The sequence below is a fragment of the Ixodes scapularis genome, unplaced genomic scaffold, assembly GCF_016920785.2.
Source record: "Ixodes scapularis isolate PalLabHiFi unplaced genomic scaffold, ASM1692078v2 PGA_scaffold12__126_contigs__length_90152505, whole genome shotgun sequence".
NCBI classification, from domain to species: Eukaryota; Metazoa; Arthropoda; class Arachnida; order Ixodida; family Ixodidae; genus Ixodes; species Ixodes scapularis.
Window position 1 is genome coordinate 21,334,616 of NW_024609838.1, and position 19,406 is coordinate 21,354,021.

The window sequence follows — 19,406 nt, forward strand, 5'->3', positions numbered from 1 at the left end:
ATAGATTTGCCGAAGAACTGATCAATTACCTGGAACTTACAAACATGTCTATCTGCTCCTTTTTTTCTTTCTTTTTACTGTTCACAGTGCATACCGTTAAAGATATTAATAATATTCTGTAATGTTGATAACTACTTGTATTTTGTTGTGCTTTGATTCACCTCTATTGCTGGCTTCCTCTCCGTGAGTGTTAATTTATTTTAAACGATGATTATTAGTGTGTTATTGACCCCCTTGTATAATGCCTTAACGGGCCCTCAAGGAATAATAAATGAATGAATGGATAATGCGAAGGTGCGAGCGAGCTGGACAAGAATAACGATAATAAACCCTGGAGAAGAGGAACAAGGAGGACAACTTTTGACTTGTTGTGTTTGTCCTTTGTCACCCTTTTCCCCATGTCCGGAGTTTATTATCGTTATCGCCATATTTCTGAAATCACTCCAAGGCGGTGACGCTGGTGCTGACGTCACAGCGCTTGCGCAGATGCTTCGCTCTACGAAAAACTTGTTACTGCGCATGCACCATGCCCACATCTCCTGTTTGCAAACGCTTCCGTGTACGGGCGATGGGTTGGCGTATCATCCTCATCATTTATTAAGCCCTGCAAGCCTTACGGGCATTACAGAAGGGGTTAGTGGGGCATTGAAACATTGTTAGGTAAAGGCTTATCGGAACAGAAATCAGCACTCAAACAAGCATATAAATGAGAAGAAAAAAAAAAACAATTAGTGCAGTTGCAAATGGTTACTTAGTTGCGATATGATTGTGGTATGATCTATCTGGGTCACAATACTGTTAGGCGGGTTATTCCAGTCCGCTATTGTTAACGCCAAAGTGGAGTTAAGAAACGAGACAGATGAAGCGAAGATCGAACGTATACCTTGTGGGGTTTTGCTAGCTACCAACACAGGTACCGATAGAGTCAGTCTCAAACGGCTCCTGAACAAAAAGCAAAGGCTCTACAGCCGCGCAAAACAAATTAGAACCCCATCAGCGTGGTCTAAATACCGAGAATGCGCTTCGAGATGTAAGTACGAAATTAAGAAGGCTAAGCATAAGCTCTTTAATATCGACCTCTTTAATTTGCTGAAAACAAACCCCAAAAAATTCTGATCAACTATAAAACCTAAGCAAATTAGACCATCCCCCCGCATTGTTGACTCAGACGGAAAGTAACTCTCGGAAAGAGAAAGCTGCGAGAGCCTCAACTCTTATTTTGGCGACGTCTTCACTGAAGAGTCTTTTCCATTACCCGACCACATCCCTCAATATACAACCGTAGCCAGTATGGACTCTATTTATATTACCCCGCCTGGCATCGAGAAACTGATCGACAACCTTCCCAATTATTCTGCCCCAGGCCCGGACGATATATCAACTAAACTGCTCAAATTAACCAAATCAGTTTCTAGTATTCTTTTATGTAGAATATTCCAACAGTCTATTGACTCCGGTGACATACCCCTTGACCGGAAGCATGCTAGGGTTTGCCCAATATATAAAAGCGGTGACCAAGACTGCCCCAGCAATTATAGGCCTATTTCTCTGACTTGTGTTGCAAGTAAGTTGATGGAGCATATCATTTACTCAAATATTATGAACTACATGGCTCATAATGGTCTACTTTTTGTAAACCAGCACGGTTTCCGGCGGTCTCTGTCCTGTGATACCTAACTTTTCGAATTCGTAACAGACATTCATAAAAACCAACATCTTCGTGCAGAAACGCATGCTATTTTTATAGATTTCTCCAAAGCGTTCGACAAGGTTCCTCACCAACGTTTATTATTAAAACTACGATCGCTTCAAATTGATGGAACTCTGATTAATTGGATAGCTAACCTCCTCTCAAACCGAACACAATATGTCACCCTTAACAATAGTTGCTCGTCATCTATAGTGGTCAAATCTGGAGTACCTTAGGGAACCGTGCTGAGTCCTTTGTTATTTCTCATTTATGTGAATGATTTACCTTCGCTAATTAAGTCTTCAATTAGGTTATATGCTGACGACTGTGTTGTGTATTCTAAAGTAACCAATCGCTCTGACTGTGCGCAGCTTCAAGCTGATCTATGTGCCATTGAATCTTGGTGTGAAAGGTGGCAGATGCAAATCAATGTAAATAAAACCAAACAAATGACCTTTACTACGAAACATAACAAAATAAACTTTCAATACACCCTTTCCGGTAATACGATAGAAAATGTACCAACTTACAAGTACCTCGGTGTTAACTTAACAAGCAATCTCTCATTGGAAAATCATATAACCCATATTATTAACAAAGCTAACCAGACTCTCGGCTTTCTGCGACGCAATATCTCCCTTGCTTCCAAGGAAACTAAATTATTAGCATACACCTCACTTGTCCGTCCCCAGTTAGAGTACGCCTCATCTGTCTGGAATCCCCATCAGTTATTTATAGAAGATATGTTAGAAGCAGTCCGAAACCGCGCAGCACGGTTTATTCATCGAAATTATACCTTCCCTACTAGTATCACCACTCTTAAAGCTCAACTTGGTCTCCCCTCTCTCAAAACGCGTAGGACTGTATCCGCCTTAACTATTCTTCATAAATTTTACTACCATCTTCCTTTCCAGAAAACTTTGTACTGTATACCCGCTCCTCATATCTCCCGTCGCTTAGATAATTCCTGCAAACTATTTTTATCCACTCCCAGGACTAATACCTTTAAATTTTCTCCCCTGCAGCTTTCCGTTACCAATTGGAATAAACTGCCAGATTCAATAGTAACCATATCGGACACTTCAAAATTTAGAGAAGCACTTGCCACCTTTTACGGCTCGTAACTGACGTTTTTGCTATCTTTTGTTTGTTTTCCTTGTTTGTACCGTGTACTTAAATCTTAGAAATACTGACCGCCCCCCTTATGTAAAGCCCCACGTGGGCATTTAAGGGATAAATAAATGAAATGAAATGAAGTGACCAAAGGGTTATCTCAACAGCGGCGGCGATCTCAAAGGAGACGTCAAACCTAGTAGCGCGGTCCCCACATCTCCGTGGCAATGTGGACGACGTTTAGGGCTACATTACCGCGGGTCGGTTCCATAAATTACCTCCGTCGGTTCCAATGATCGTCTACCTTGTCTCACACTCTCGATTATAGCGGAAGAGAAGACACACGTACCAGAGTAAGGACAGAGTCCAAGAGCATTTATTAGAACACTCTTAAAATGAACTACTATGCCCCCATCCAAAATGCCTCCCGCGCCGGCAAGGTAAAAAAAAAGGTCCTTACCTGCCAGACGCGGGGCTCCGGAGAGCTAAGACCGGGGAAGCATCGGGGAAGTCACCGACACACGTCTTATCTCTTTCGCGGTCACCGGACGAGTCTAGGGTGCCTTCATGTCCCGCTTTGAACATGAAGGCACTCTAAAAAGTCTCTTTCCCGAAAGCGGGAAAACAAGAGGCGAAACCTCCTCGCCTGTCCGCAGTTATCCGCATTAAGAGTAGCGCAATTCCTCCTCTCCCCTCGTTTTCCTCCTTTCCATCGACGGCAATCCTCCTCGCCCTTTGTCCGCCCCACACCCCCCGCCGCCATGTCTGAGCCGGGCCCGCAAGGCACGCGATGGCGCGCGCCTGTGTGCCGGGCACCACCGGGTGCCGAGCGTTCACTTTATGAAATACGGCGGACCAGTTTTTTTTTTTTTTTTTTCAAATATGAAGAGAGTTTTGTTTCCTAACATGATTAAACTAGCGTTTGTTCACCTTTATTGGAGTTACAAAGTACAGGAAGACGTCTCTATTGGCAAATATAATAGCACGAGCGGAGTTGGAATCGCTCGGACGTGAAGACAAGCTTTCTCCTATTCCGCTAAACGCAAACAATTAAAAAAAAAAGAGCAGTTGAGTTTTTTGGAACATCAGCGTGCACTGCGAAAATATATTTAGTTTACCCGTTTATTGCAGCAAAAGCTGAGAGCAGGCACACGATAGAATGCACCTCTCCTTGCGTCTAAATAGAATTTCGTGGGCAAGAACTGCGTTGCTAGAGGGAGCTCGTGCCGTCGCTTTGAGCTTCAGTTGGGAAGGCCCCCGCAAGGCTCGCAATTCTTAGCGTACGCTCTACTAAAACATTTTAGTATCTTGAACGAAGTGCATTTGGAGAATCGGTGTTGCTGGAGTTTGCAAATAAATGACACCACCACTACGCGTGTGAAGCAGGACTTTTCGGTAATCTTTATCATCACCTATCGTTTTGTCAATCCAGCAGCTTGGTTTACTTCATACACATTTTATAAGCGTCGAATACTACCTGCAACTGTGAACATGCGCGCGGAGGAATATGCGACGTCTGCTGTTTACGCGCCTCGTGCATAAAACTGCCCGTCAAATGATCAAATACACTCACTTGAATCCGCTCCGTTAAAATGAAAAATTGCGTGTGCTCGGTTGCCTTGCCAGCACGGTTCTCATTTATCACATATATTAGTGTTTTGACGTTTTCACGCGCAAGGTACACCGTTGAGCTCACTCTCAAAGCGCATAAGCTTTGCCGCACACCCGCGGGCGTACCTTACTGCGTGAGTTACAAAGCGAAGACAGAGAGATCCTTCAGCAAAGCCTTTTAAAGACAAGAGAATTTTTTTTTTTACTGTCAATAACTGATGTTTTATTCATCACAAAACACAAATCACATACAAAGATGAAGACGAGAAAATACTTATTGCTACGAGGCAAAATATTGCACATTCGGAAGAGATCGGTGTGAAAAAATAGAAGGATCTGCGTGTGGCTTGAGTTTCTTGAAGCCAGTCTTTGCCAAGATCACTGGTACAAACTGATCGTTCGTGAAGTGATCCTGAAAAATAAATGCAGCATCGCAAATTTTTAGTTGCCATTTGTGAAGCACCGATCGCGGAAATATGTTGCACAAACAAAATCGCGAGGTGCTCAATCATTGGTGACTCTCCTTTCACTGGCGCAAGATGCACGCGGTAACACTACAACCCTTTTTATATTAGTGGTACCCTAGTCTCTCGCGCATCGTTTAAACTCGGCCGACTCAATGCAAGCGAGCTAAGAGTGAGCGAGTCAGTTTCTATGCTCAAATACGCGCGAAAAGACGTGTCTAAGTCCTTCGTGACGGTCATATAGTTCCGTGTCTGTCTCGTCTCATGACCGTACTAGGCGATCTTCATCGGCGAGACCAAAAGAGACAGGTAATACGATTCAGTTTGACAATAACTTACCTCGCAAAGTCTCCTTCGGAGGCACTCGAAACTGTTCCAACCGATCCGGTGGAGCCATTGTCTTTGCCGTTGAAGATTTTCCTTTCCCGTCGGGACGGCAAAAAAGCATCTTTCCTTTCGCAATGCTGTTTGTGATATATACAGCGCAGCACGATGGCATCCCGTTGCCGCTGAGGTTGTGGTAAAATATAAAAAACCTACGGCCGGGCCGCGAACAACAGAGCCGCCGCATCGCCTGTGATGGCGTTGATTTCGAGCAGACGACCGAATCGCGCGGGATCATGGGAAGATCACGGTCACGTGTCGCGCCAGATCCAATTGAGCGAGGGGAAAGAGAACTTTTGAGAGGGAAAGGGCATCGGCGAGGAGAAGTTTCTCTTCCCCATTTCAGACAATGGTTTGCGCTACCTTTAATCCGCATCCGAGCGGGGGAACGGGAATCGGTCCCCCCGAGAGAGAGTGAGAGGAAGGCCCCCCAGACAGAGGACCCTCCGCCTCACGAACAGGTCGGAGCCCACGGCGAAGGAGGCCGAGTGTTCCGACCCGCGGCTGTTATCACAGCCATCAGGGAAGGGAGACCACAGGAATCCCCACAACCTTCAGAGGCGTTATCAATGCGAGGAAATATGCGACTGGGTACCACTTGTTCGCGAATATGTTCTTTTGTGTCAAGCTAGAAGCTTATGGCGCACCGTGAATTCACGAGGGCGCCCATCAAACCATTCGGCCAATCTTGGCCGCTACACGATCACATGGTCGTGTTGCCGCGGGGTCGATCGGGATCTCGAATTCGGCTCCCGACGCGCCGCTTTCTCTCCTAGCCACTGGAGGGCGCTGCAGGCGCCCCCGTGGCAGGCGAGGAGAAACCTCCTCGCCCATCGAGATATATACTCGGTGGGGCAGGGGGCGAGAGGCCTCTAAGAACTCCGGACGAGACCAAGACGCAGGCAGGCAAGTGGGTGGCGACCGGATCTAGGATATCGCGGGACGCGAGGCCTAAGGCCTCCTTTGTGTTTAGCTTTAGCCTGAACGTGCATTTGTAAATAATTGTGTAATGTAGCTTGTATTTGTAGTTTAGATTGAGTGTTTTGTAGTGTTGTATTTTATTGTACGAATAAACGGGGAGCGGAATCCCGCTCCCGTGAAAGAACCAGGCTGGACTCGGGTTGTTGACGGACCACGTGGGAAATGGCGAATCGGCGGCGGTACGCGATTTCCTACAAATGGCGCATCAACGTTGGGGCAGGCGAGCCGTAATTACGGTCGCAACGTCCGTCGACGACACTGCGTGGAAGTTCACGCGGGGCGGTCCCCCTGGTTGGAGAGTTTATACCGCGGCACTGCGAAAGTGGGAAGGGTACGTCCAAACAACTGTTCGAGATGGCCACGGGTAATTTCGCCCTCACGGATTTAATGTTTTTGGCCGACGTCGCTACGTCGACGGGGCTGGCGGAGCGGAACGGCGCGGCGATGACCGCAGCGCCGAGTCCGGACACGCCGACGGTAGCGCCGGTCGTGTTTATGCCGCAAAGCACGGAGATGTCCCGTGAATCCACGGCGTTGGTTGCGGCGTTCACTCAGGCCTTACAGAGCATGCAGAGGCAAACGCCGCCGCCAAGAACCCTCATCCGCATTCCGGTGCCGGAGTACAGCGGACACAGCGATCGAGCTCTGAGCGCGACCGACTTCTTGCTGGAAATCCAGCGATATCGGAAGGCTACCGGCCTGACAGAGAAGGAGACGCTAGGCAGAGTTCTGCCGGTGGCTCTTGTAGGCCCAGCAGCCAGGTGGCATCGCCTTGTGGGCGAGTCAGCCGGAACACTCGACGAGTTCACGGCCCTCTTCCGACAAGAGTTCTTGCCGGCAGACTACCTGCCAAGAATGCACAGGGAACTGGAGGAAAGAACGCAGGCTCCCGCTGAGCCCTTCGGAGAGTACTTGCGGGCAATGCAGGAACTCCTGCAGATCGCCGATCCGAATGCTACGAACCAGGAGCAGGTCGAGCGGGTGGTGAGGCAGGCGCATCCCACCTTCTCGCGGTATCTGCGTGGGCGCCCATTCGGAAGTCTGAGTGAGCTCGCACAGGAGGCGCGCAGGGTTCAGGCCGACATACTGGCGGAGCGCAGGTACCACCTTCCCCCAGCACCAATCGACACGCTCGAACCCCGATGCGCGTGGCAGGGGCCGGTGCCACGTGGGTATCGACGGGGGGAGGCCGCAATGGCGGAGGCCAGCGGGGAGCCGAGCGGGAATCCCTGGGAGCTCACGGATGACGCCTTGGAGCCAGGATCGCGCCGAGGAGGGAGCGCGGCCGTCCACGCGACGGAATTCCGTCCGACCGGCGCACCACGGATCGCCGCAGCCCAGGAGCAGGCTGCCACCGACCCGCTGCCACAAAGGGGTGAGCGCATCGGACGTCCCACTGGGGAGAATCCTATCCCAGGTTGGCGAGGCCGCTGCTTTCGGTGCCACGAAATCGGGCACTATAGGCGCGACTGCACAAGGGAGATTCCGGGAAACGGAGGAGGCCGCCGATAAAGTTATCGGCGGCGAAACCGACCAACGAGCGGGTCCCCGACACCCCTTCGACCGTGTGCGTGCCGACGGCGTATCGAGTCGGACCAGCGACAAGCACCGCGGCCCCATTTATTTCCCTGACGGTGGCGGGAAAGGAGTTCGCAGCTCTTCTGGATAGCGGGGCTAGTGCGTCGCTAATTGGGGACGAGGTCCTCAGGCATCTCCAACAGAAGTCCGTTCGGGTGAGGCATGGGGAGACCACTTTCCAGTTGGCTTGTGGGTCGACGACTTCGAGGGGAGCAGTGCGTCTCGTGGTACGTTGGAATCAACGCGCGCAGAGACAGCGGTTCGTCCATTTGGCCGGGCTGACAGTGCCCATCATTCTGGGACGGGATTTCCTGGCCCACACTGGCATCATCATTGACGTGGCAAGTGGCGGGTACCGAGAGGGGGCACATGCACCCCTTTCAAGTTTCCGAGAGCGCTCCATGGGGGCCATGGCGGCAGCGCTGGGAAAAGCGACAGAACAGGAAAGAACCGACCGCGACGACGCCATGCCCATGAGTCACCCAACTCCGAGCTCCGCCGAGCACTGCGACGAAATGGGCCACCCGTTGGCCAATGCCGATGGACTGTCCCGACCAGAGCGAGAGAGGTTGGCGGCTTTGCTGCACAACTTTGACGAAATGTTCACCGAACAGCCGGGCTGCACTAAGCAGGTGCAACATCGCATTGAAACTGGGGACGCACGCCCTTGGAAGTCCAATCCGCGTCCTGTAAGCCTGGCGAAGCGAAACGCGATAGATGCCGCAGTCGATGAGCTCCTGAAGTCGGGAATCATTCGCCGGTCATCAGGACCCTGGGGATTCCCGGTGGTTTTGGTGCCCAAGAAGAACGGAACATCGAGACTCTGCGTCGATTATCGGCGCTTGAACGCGGTGACCGTAAAAGATGCGTATCCATTTCCGAGCATCGAAGAAATCATCTCGAACCTGGGGAAGGCGAAGTATTTCACTACCCTCGACGCAAGCAAAGGCTACCTCCAAGTGGAGATGAGCCCGGGCGACGAAAGCAAAACTGCATTCGTGTGTCACCGAGGCTTGTTCGAGTTCACTCGGATGCCGTTCGGATTAACAGGTGCACCGATGACATTTCAGCGGTTGATCGACGGGGTGCTCGGAGATGCCAAGTGGCAGCACGCGCTCGCGTACCTGGACGACATCATTGTGTACTCGGAAACTTTCGAGGGCCATCTTCGTCACCTTGAGGACGTGTTGCGCAAACTACGGATCGCCGGCCTCACACTAAACCCGACTAAAGCCCAAATTGGAGCTTCTGAGATCAGCTTGTTGGGTTTCCGGATCGAGAGAGGAAAAGTTTCCCCCGACGCGGACAAGTTGCGGGCGATCTTGGAGTTCCCAGTCCCTACCGATGTCGGGGGAGTGCGCCGTTTTCTCGGCATGATAGGATACTACCGAGCCTACATCCCGAACTGCGCAGCCATGCAGGCACCCCTCACGCAATTGCTGAGGAAAGCGGCTCCCTGGAGCTGGGAGGCGCCGCAGGAGGAGGCGTTCCTCCAGCTGACCGAGGCCTTGGCGCGTACAGCATCCCTCAAACTGCCAGACCTGAATAGGCCCTTCACGATCCAGACGGACGCCAGCGACCAAGGACTCGGCGCGGTGCTCTTGCAGGAGACAGGGGGAGAGATTCGCCCGGTGGCATTTGCCAGCCGGGCGCTGAACCCGGCAGAGAAGAACTACACGGTGAGTGAGCGCGAATGCCTCGCCATCATTTTTGCTCTTAAGAAGTTCGATCATTATGTCGAGGGGACGGAATTCACGATCGAGACGGACCATATGGCCCTCGCGTGGCTCTCCCGAATCAAGGAACCCGCCGGAAGACTGGCGCGCTGGGCCTTGACACTGCAGAAGTACGAGTACCGAATTCGGTACCGGAAGGGCACGACAAATGTGGTGGCCGACGCGCTCTCCCGCGCACCCGTGGATCCCCCACCGCGCGAGGCAGCAGGCTTCGGAGGCGGGGCCATCCCCCAGGAGACGGGAAATCCCGCCTCGCGCTCCGCTCCCCACTGTGGCGGCGTCGCGCAGCTGGCTGAGGCGATTACCTCACTGGGACCGGCGTTCAACCGAACGGAACTGTACGAAGCACAGCAGAGCGATTCGTTTTGTCGCGCTATCTTCGACCGGCTCAGGCAAGAGATGGATCCTGACCAGACGGGCGAAAAGACGCTCCGGCACTCCGGAACACCGAGAGGGCCAAGTGCCATCGCCCAGGAGTCAGACATCGAAGCAGGTGAGCTGGAATCTTACCTGATCGATGGGGACGGCGTCCTGCTGCGCTACTTCCCGGAAGAGAGCGATTCAAGTGAGTCGTTCAAGACCGTGATTCCCCGCGATCTCAGAGTTGCAGCGCTGCGTCACTACCACGATGCGGACGGTCACGGCAGTGCACCGAAGTCGTGGCATAAGCTGCGCCGTTTCGCTACCTGGCCGGGCATGAAGGGGCAGCTGTGCCGTTATGTCCGTAGCTGCGCAGTGTGCCAAGAGCGCAAGCCCAGGGGCGGCAGACCACCAGGCCTGCTCGAGCCCATCGTGAGTACGCGGCCATGGGAGATCGCGGCCTGCGACTTGATGGGACCCCTGCCGCGGTCAAGCGGAGGCTATCAACATGTGTTGGTAGTCACTTGCCACTTCACCGGATTCGTCGAGATGTTTCCAATGCGGAAGGTGACAGCCAAGGGAGTCCTGAGCAGGCTGTCCGAGGTCTGGTGTCGCTACGGGTTCCCCGAGAGACTGGTGAGTGACAACGCCTCGATATTTTGCTCGAAAGTCTTCGCGGCAACCTGCCAGGCCCTCGGGATTAAGCATTGTAAGACTTCGTGTTACCATCCCCAAGCAAATGTGACCGAGCGGCGGAACCGCGACATCAAGCCGCTGCTCGGGGCGTATGCTCGAAAGCAGCGGGACTGGGATCTGCATTTGGATTCGATTTCGTTTGCATTGCGGTCCAACCTCAACCGCAGCACTGGGTTCACGCCTGCGCTTTTGAACTTCGGCAGAGAACTCTCTACGCCGACCGATGCGGTTCTTCGCCCGCGACAGAGCGCGGCCAGATCGGTGCCCTCGCACGAGGACTTCGCGACGCGCACAAGAGAGCGACTGTCGCGGGCGCTGGACCCCGCCCGCGGAAACAGGGCTCGCGCGCGGGCGGAGCAGAAGAACACCTATGACAAAGCGCACCGCGATGCGCAGTTCGAGGTGGGCGACACCGTTCTGCGGCGAAGTCACGTGCAGAGCGATGCGAGTAAGTTCTTCTCGGCGGCGTTGGCCCCCAAGTGGGTTGGCCCCTTTGTCATCGATTCCAAGAAGTCTCGACTGACATACACGCTGAGGGACCAGAATTCTGATCTCGTCCGCGGGACAGTTCACATCGGCGAACTGAAACCCTTTTTCCCCAGGGAAGGGGATGAGCCGGTCAAGCGGCCGCAAAGGGGCATTCGCGGGCGCCAACGATCTAGGATTTCCTGGGACCACCGCGGCACAGCTACAACACGCGTAGCCGGAGGTAACCCGATGGGATCGGAACCTCGTAGAGTGCGTGGCCCGGGAAAGGGAAGAAGAGGGGGGACGATCCGAAATCGGCGTTCCGTAACCCGGGAAAGGGAAGAAGAGGGGGGTAGCGATCCGAAATCGGCGTTCCCGGCATATTTTTTTTTTATTGTTTTTTGCTTTTCTTTTTGGGTGGGGGGAGGGTGCCTCGGAACCCTTAGTGCTTGTTTTTCTTGTTTTTGCTTTGAATGTTTTTTTTTGTTGTTTTTTGTGTGCGGCGTTGCTGTTGGTGTTGGGGTACTGCTCCCTCGCTGGGCGCACGCCTTGGACTTTTCCCATCTTGTGCGTCATCGCCCCTGCGGCTGCTGCTTCGAGACGCAACTTGGTGTGCACCGAATGGTCCTCTCTGGGAGGGATGAAAGGAGGAGTCGCCGTTTGGACAAACACCAGCTTGGGCTGAGCTCCTCGTCTTCTGGCAGCGTATTCCCCGGCAGGAACCACAGCTCGGGGAGCCTTGTGGGACGTCCGCGACGCCACGCAGGACGCCGGGGTGCAGTTCTCAGTGACACTGGACTTCCAGCCCCGCATCGTTCCGGGAGGGCGGTCGCAGCTGGGTCGCAACCACAGTCCCTCTCCGGTGCACCACTCTGTGGAGGGGCCAGTCTCATGGTGGCCAGGCACACTGCTCAAGGACCCCGTTGCCCCGGAGGCCGCCGCCAAGCCGAAGTCGACAAAGTCTACTGTGAGGTGTGCGGTGGCCGCGCACCCCAGGTCTCGGGCGAACTGATGGACCTCAGTGAGGACGACCCATGGGACCAGCGGTGTGTGTGTGCGTGTGGGGGGTCTCCAGGCCAAACCAAGCGACGGTGTTCCCAGCAGCCTAGCCGTACGTCTGAATTCCGGCGTACTTCGATTTTTAGGAGAGGGGAGTATGGCGCACCGTGAATTCACGAGGGCGCCCATCAAACCATTCGGCCAATCTTGGCCGCTACACGATCACATGGTCGTGTTGCCGCGGGGTCGATCGGGATCTCGAATTCGGCTCCCGACGCGCCGCTTTCTCTCCTAGCCACTGGAGGGCGCTGCAGGCGCCCCCGTGGCAGGCGAGGAGAAACCTCCTCGCCCATCGAGATATATACTCGGTGGGGCAGGGGGCGAGAGGCCTCTAAGAACTCCGGACGAGACCAAGACGCAGGCAGGCAAGTGGGTGGCGACCGGATCTAGGATATCGCGGGACGCGAGGCCTAAGGCCTCCTTTGTGTTTAGCTTTAGCCTGAACGTGCATTTGTAAATAATTGTGTAATGTAGCTTGTATTTGTAGTTTAGATTGAGTGTTTTGTAGTGTTGTATTTTATTGTACGAATAAACGGGGAGCGGAATCCCGCTCCCGTGAAAGAACCAGGCTGGACTCGGGTTGTTGACGGACCACGTGGGAAATGGCGAATCGGCGGCGGTACGCGATTTCCTACAAGCTCAAGCGAGGAAGAAACCTGCATTTGACATGCCTGTGTAAACAATTTCTTTTTATTATTATTAAAGCGGCCGGTTTTACTTTTGTTCTCAATTGCGTATCACTAGAGCTTGGGCTGGCTTGCTAGGGTTTGCCAAGTTGTGGGGGGGGGGGGGGGGGGGGGGGGTAGTAACCTAAGTGGTAAATTTTGATGAACGCCAATACCCTTTCCAAGTAAAATGTGAAAAACCGCCGATATCGTGTTCGCGCTAAGTGTGCCGCGCACTGTAGATTTGGCGATATTTTATAGTTTAATGACGCTAAAATATATCAGCCTGCCGCATACGGGGGTATTACAATCTCCTTTGTAAATAAATTAATAGTTTTTAACACCGTTTCAGCTGTGCCGTGCTACATAGTAGGACCACTGGTCAGTGAGTAGTATAAGGCAAATATTTAATTTCGTGTTCAGTTCTCACAAAAAAAACAAATAATGAACGGTACAGATGCTGAGTGGAAACGCTTGAAAACGACGATCGCGTGATTAAGCGATGCAAAGAGAGACAGCAGAAAGAAAGCGTCAGACAGACACTCTCGCTTCCAGGTCACGGTCTTTAGCACACACGCACGCGACACGATGCCAAGCCAGCCAAGCGCGCTTCCAGGAACCCAACAAACAGCAAATAAATAGAGCGCGGCGGGAACAACACAAGAAAAAGAAAACCAGCTTCCGCGCTATCGGTATGCGTCATCCGCGCTCGCAGCTTGCTGCAACGACCGGTACGCCAGAGAAGAAAGGGGGAGGTGAAACACTTGCGCCTTGCGCAGTGTGTGCCGCGACGTAGTTGCCGTTAGACAACATGGCCGCCGCCACATGGATGCCGCTTGTATACCGCCAGCTCTGCCCGTCGTCTTTTCACGGGGCCAAAGTATCCGTCCGTCGCCTGGGCTCACTTTACGGTGGCCGGTACTTCGTGACCCTCCTGCCCGGACATGGTATCGGCCCCGAGATGATGTCCCACGTGGAGAAAGTCTTCGAGCGCGCCAAGGTACCGGTAGACTTCGAGAGGGTTGAGGTCGACGACACCCCCGAGTCTCTACACAACGCCCTGACGTCCATCCGCCGCAACGGCGTCGCCCTCAAGGGGAACGTCGAGACGGAGAACCCGCTCCAAGTGGAGCCACGTAACCTGGTCCTGAGGAGCGCCCTGCAGCTAGACGTGAACGTGGTCCACTGCCGGAGTCATCCGGGGGTCACCACCCGCCACAAGGACATCGACATCGTGGTCATCCGCCAGAACACGGAGGGCGAGTACAGCTGCCTGGAGCACGAGAGCGTACCAGGGGTGGTGGAGGGACTCAAGATCATCACGAGAAAGAAATCTGCGGAGACGGCCAGGTACGCTTTCTCGTACGCGCGCTCCCACAAGCGGAAGCGGGTGACCGTCATCCACAAGGCGAACATCATGAAGCTGGCAGACGGACTGTTCCTCGAGACCTGTCGGGAGGTGTCCAAGGAGTTCCCGGACGTGGAGTTTAGCGACATGATCATCGACAACTGTTGCATGCAGCTGGTCTCGAGACCGTCCCAATTCGACGTCATGCTTGTTCCCAATCTTTACGGCAACATTCTGGTGAACATCGCGTGCGGACTCGTGGGTGGTCCCGGCATCACGTCTGGTCGCAACTATGGTCGTGACTACGCGGTGTTTGAGACTGCCACGCGTAACACGGGCAGCCAGTTGGTCGGGAGGAACATTGCCAATCCGACAGCGACGTTTCTGGCGGCTGTGGACATGCTCAAGCATCTGGGTCTCAGGCACCACGCTTATCTTATCAAGGACGCTGTGGAGAAGACCTTGAACGAAGATAAGATTCATACGCGGGACCTCGGAGGCACCGCGTCCACGAGTGACGTCGTGGAGAATGTGTTACGGGAAGTGGAGAAGCACACGCAGGTGCCGCTGGATAATCGACCTCATCTTGACTCGCCGGTGCGGTGTCAAGTCTGAGATTGCAAGGCTCAAGGTGTGTTCCGTTACGTAGAAAAATAAGAATAAAGAGATATGTTGATAAATGATTGCTTTGAAAACTTGTTTGACGTTTTAGGATCGGCTCTCTGAGATTCCAAAATGAGTGTGTTTCAAAAAAAAAAAAAAAAATATATATATATATATATATATATATATATATATATACATAGTAAAAATTTAGCAGTTAGTTACTGTTAAATTTTACACGTTAGCTACGTGCAATTGTTGCACGTAGCTACCAGTTAAAATTTCTCTAAATTAGGTATTTTTTATCGTCGAAAGACAGTGTACAAAAAAGTCAGAGCCCCTACCACAATCGTAACGGTTACGTTTTCAACAATAAAATCAAGATTAATTGTAAATACTTTGCTTCAAAGCGAAGTGACTGATTTGTCACATTCACCTCGGTGTTTTTAGCGTTTAACCGAATGTTTATTTTCTAGTACACATAAATCGGCTTCTAAATTGCGCTCTTTGCATTATTTCCGAATGGCATAAAAATAGGCAGTGGACTCAAGTTTGTAAAATGCTAGTGTGTGCAATATTGCACTTTATCATTCCGAGGAAAAGAAAGGCTTTGCTCACTCCTGCTTTTTGACAGAACAATGAAAAAAAAAAAAAGAATGTTAACTTGCCAGACCTCCCTCCCCTTCAGCGGCATAGCCAGGAATTTTTTTCGGGGGGGGGGGGGGATGGGGGGGGGAGGGGGGGGGGTGCTGAGGTGGCTGGGATGTCCATTACTTGGGGTGCGGAGAGGGGAAAGGGGGTTCAAAATACTGGTTTTAGGGGGGGGGGGGGGGTGACAGGTCAAGAACGAAGTGGAAGCTCCTCCCACTCCTTTCCACTTTAGCGGAGCGAACGGCCTCCTCTCCAGCGTTCGCTCTACTAAAGTGGAAGGAGGTGGGAGGAGCTTCCACTTCGTTCTTGACCTGTCACCGACTATGGAATAATCAAAGCCTCCGCATCGCGTCCTCTCCCTTTATGAAACGTTATAACAGTCGGATCGCGCTAACTCGGCTATTTAGCCAGTCCGACCTTCGACGCGCTGATTGAACACGAGCCCCGCACGAACACAGTCGCAGCACTCGTGCCCAACCGCAATCTCAAGCCTCGATCGACCTGGATGTGATGACGGGGCGATCACGGTGCGGGGGCCTTCTGCTTATCTAGGTGGTGTTGGCTAAAACCCCAAAAGCTCCCCCCCCTTCCCCTTCCCGTGAGTGGTGTTGTTAGTCAGTGAGCCGCATTCACTCACAGAGCTTTCTTTTATTTATTCTTTTTTTCGTAGAAAGTGCTCTCTTTGAAACAAGTTCTTCGTTTTCTCGTCAGCATACAAGCGGAAACTGAGCAAGGTCAGCACGGAATTTAAATCTTGAAAGAAATGTATCTGAAAGCTATTAAAAATTTAATATTGAGGCTTCAGCATACATTTTATATCCGTGAAAGGTAACCTTTGGTTCTGGAGCGATTATTTATCGATATTTTGAACAGAGTGAATGACGACTCGCCTATCCTTTTCAAAATTCGCGCTAGTCCCGACATTGTAGTCACGTGATTTTGACAAGCCAACCCCGTGCGAAACATCAATCCCAGCCGTTTCACGAGTTTTCCCTGCTCTGCCACTGTTCGTAATGACTCCTCACACGTGCAAGGGTGCAAGGTCTGTCGTGGTTTTTTATCGCTACGCGGTTACTTTTCGTTTGATATGTGGCTACGTTTTGTAGTCTCCCGTTCACGAATTTTTCAGCAAGATTTTCCGCTTGTTTTTCGCGCGAAATCAGCCTGCGTTAGGTATGGAATGCATACTCGTAGGTCGTCTGTTTGTGAGTTTAATTTCGGCCTGATTTTGGTGCAGAAAACTCTCAAAAGACAGCGAAGGACCGCCGACGATGCCTGTGAAGCTTGCCGCCAACCTCTCGACGATGTTCAAAGACGGTTCTTTAGCGGACCGCTATTCGACGGCCCTTCAAATGGGGTTCAAGGCGGTGGAATGTCAGTTTCCCTATGACACTCCCCTCGAAGAAATTCGGAGTCGGAAAAAGAGTTCTGGGCTCGAGCAAGTGCTTATCAACTCTTATCCAGGTGAGTGAGGTGTTTGGTGCTTTGTTTGTTTGAAGGTTAATTTCTGCGTGTGTTCAATTAACGCAGGTGACTTGTCGAAAGGGGAACTTGGATTTGCCGCAAAGCCGGGCTGCGAGGGCGAATTTCTGCGTAGCCTGGAAACGACTCTCAACTACGCTAAGGCACTCAATTGCAACAAGTGAGTGTAGATAACAGACTTTGCGGGGAGAAATAAATTTAGGCCAGGTTTATACGTGCACGCACAAGCTGGTTCTTAGTCCGTGTCTGCATGATTGGCGTAAGAAACGCCTCCATATTTTTGTGTGTTCGAGAAATCTATCTTCCTTCGAGGGTTCATGTGATGGCTGGAGTTACGGGCGGTCATTGCGACAAGTCTATGGAGGAGACCTACGTCAAGAACCTGCGAAAAGCGGCCGATATGTTTGAGAAGGTGAGTTGCCCCACATTTCTTTTTAAAAGTGCGATTTATAGAATTACTTGGCTCGTTTTATATTCCACAGCATTCAAGAACGTTTCACTTGCTGTGAAGCACCATGTCTTCTTCTAACGCAATTGATACTGCGACATTGCAGGAAGATATTGTGGGTGTCATCGAGCCGCTGTGCAAACAAGTCAAGCCAGGTTATTTCCTCGACAACTACGAGAAAGGTAAGAGAGTGAGGTACGAGCACCGATTTTAATGCACTCTGTTAAGGTCGCTTCGCACACATATCGCAGCACTCAATCAACACGAGGAACAGCGCGGATGAAGCACTAACGTTGCTTAGCACTGACGCAATATTTTGCCAGCACTGCATCACTCATATAGTGCAAAGCACTGCATCACTTGGCCAGTGCTATTTCCAGTGCTGACTAATAGCACTGAGGTAGCTCTCTCATGTGTGTGTGTGTGAACAGGCCTTTAGGGTGAACTAAAGTCACTGGATCCTGGGAAAGTAGCACCAAGCGATGCGGCGCAATGGCGGTATGGCCGCCATTTCTGTCCATAGAATGTGCAGTTTCCCCATTATCCATTGTATTCTCGGTGAGCCGATCAGAATTCGCTGTGACAGGTTGCTTTATAAAGACTTCTCTTGCATATGGAGCTTTTGTTTGTCACACACTGGTGAAACAAACACATATTTTCGCACCGCTACCATATGGGGCTTCGGTGCTTGGTGGTATAGAAAAATGGTCTTCCCGTCTTGAGATACGCAAGAAGAATATCATTGATCTCTGGAGATAGTACATGATTTATAAGTTGAGTTGCTTGCATAAACAATGCCAGACGCTTATATTGGCGAGGAACGCTTTCGGTGCAGTGACCATTTGAGCAGCAACATTTGAGCACCATTTCGGTGCAGCACCATTTCGGTGCAGCACCATTTGAGCCAAACTGTGCCAAAAAGCTCGCCCTGCTGCATCCTGCTACATTTCGTCAAAGTGAGGAATTTGCGACAACATTGCGCCACATCTTAAGCCAAATCTTACTCTCACTTTATTAATACTGAAATTGTGACACAGGCAATTGCTACATGATTTTATCGTTACGGTAGGCTGTGAAAATTTTCAGAACTTTTGGTGATCATACAAGGTGTCCCTGTAAAAAATTTACAGGTTTTGTTTTACCGCAAAAGTAAACTATGCATCGCCAAATGCTCATTCTCCTCCCAAAGGTGCCGCTAGAGGTCTGAACCTGATGCCGAAGTTTCACCCCCGAACCAATATTTTATTCAAAACTTATAAGTGATTTTCTGAAAATTTCAATGTAAAAAATGGAGCCCATTTTCACCCATTTTCGGTTTCTGGTGCTATAGAGCTCCATGTATTCAATAGCTGTGTTGGCCGCCATTTTCCCATTGAAATTTTCAGAAAATCACTTGTAACTTTTGAATAAAGTATCAGTTTGGGCTGAAATTTTGGCATCTCTTTCGGACCTCTAGCACTACCTTTCGGCAGAGAACGAGCGTTCGGCGATGCACGGTCTATTTTTTGTGGTGAAAAAAACCCTGTAAAGTTTTTGTTTTGGGACACCCTGTACTTATCAGTTTTATTGTTGTGTCAAACGCTGGCAGTATACTCAAAAGTTTCGTGGTCTGGTTTGGTGGGTTAGTTTCGTTGACTGCGCTTTTCATTGCGTACTGATGTACTGCAGTAAAGCAAGAACCACAAAGCATTGTGATTTTGCTTTGCTGCAGTCCACCCTAGTGCTAAGGAGAAAATATCCCTCTAGGCTGGAACGTTAGACATGCAAGTGTCTAGTATATATATATATATATTTTTTTTTTTTTTTTTATATAAAAATCTGGTTAGTGTTGTTGTGACAATCTTGTAGTAAAATTTTCTGAATAAAACTGCAGCTACCGTATAGGATAGACTGTGATGCTCTGACAATATTTTTTTCAGGTTCGAGATTTAGCCAGGATACTTGGGTATTACAAGAAGATTAAATGGATTGTTCTATAGGTTTATTTTTTATGTCAATATCTTATTTAGATATGACCTTTATAATATAGGTATCATCTGTACAATGACACGGTCAGTAGAGTGGCTTAT

The 19,406-nt window shown here is 50.9% G+C and overlaps 2 protein-coding genes across 2 annotated transcripts in view; both read left to right on the top strand.

Moving 5' to 3' along the window:
- LOC8027745 (phospholipase A1 member A) overlaps positions 1–19,406 on the top strand; it is a 65,554-nt gene that overhangs the window by 41,766 nt on the left and 4,382 nt on the right. The window contains 4 exon segments of the mRNA XM_042289459.1: positions 16,645–16,871; positions 16,938–17,049; positions 17,202–17,301; positions 17,444–17,519. Of these exon segments, the coding sequence (XP_042145393.1) occupies positions 16,645–16,871; positions 16,938–17,049; positions 17,202–17,301; positions 17,444–17,519 (515 nt within the window).
- On the top strand, positions 12,471–14,833 carry LOC8027759 (isocitrate dehydrogenase [NAD] subunit gamma, mitochondrial). The gene has a single exon (XM_002409434.5). The coding sequence runs from the start codon at positions 13,617–13,619 to the stop codon at positions 14,766–14,768; it is 1,152 nt and encodes a 383-aa protein (XP_002409478.4). The 5' UTR covers positions 12,471–13,616; the 3' UTR covers positions 14,769–14,833.

What these genes read in the sequence shown, in the direction of transcription:
- LOC8027759 (XM_002409434.5), top strand. Translation starts at nt 13,617, where the DNA reads ATGGCCGCCGCCACATGGATGCCGCTTGTATACCGCCAGCTCTGCCCG.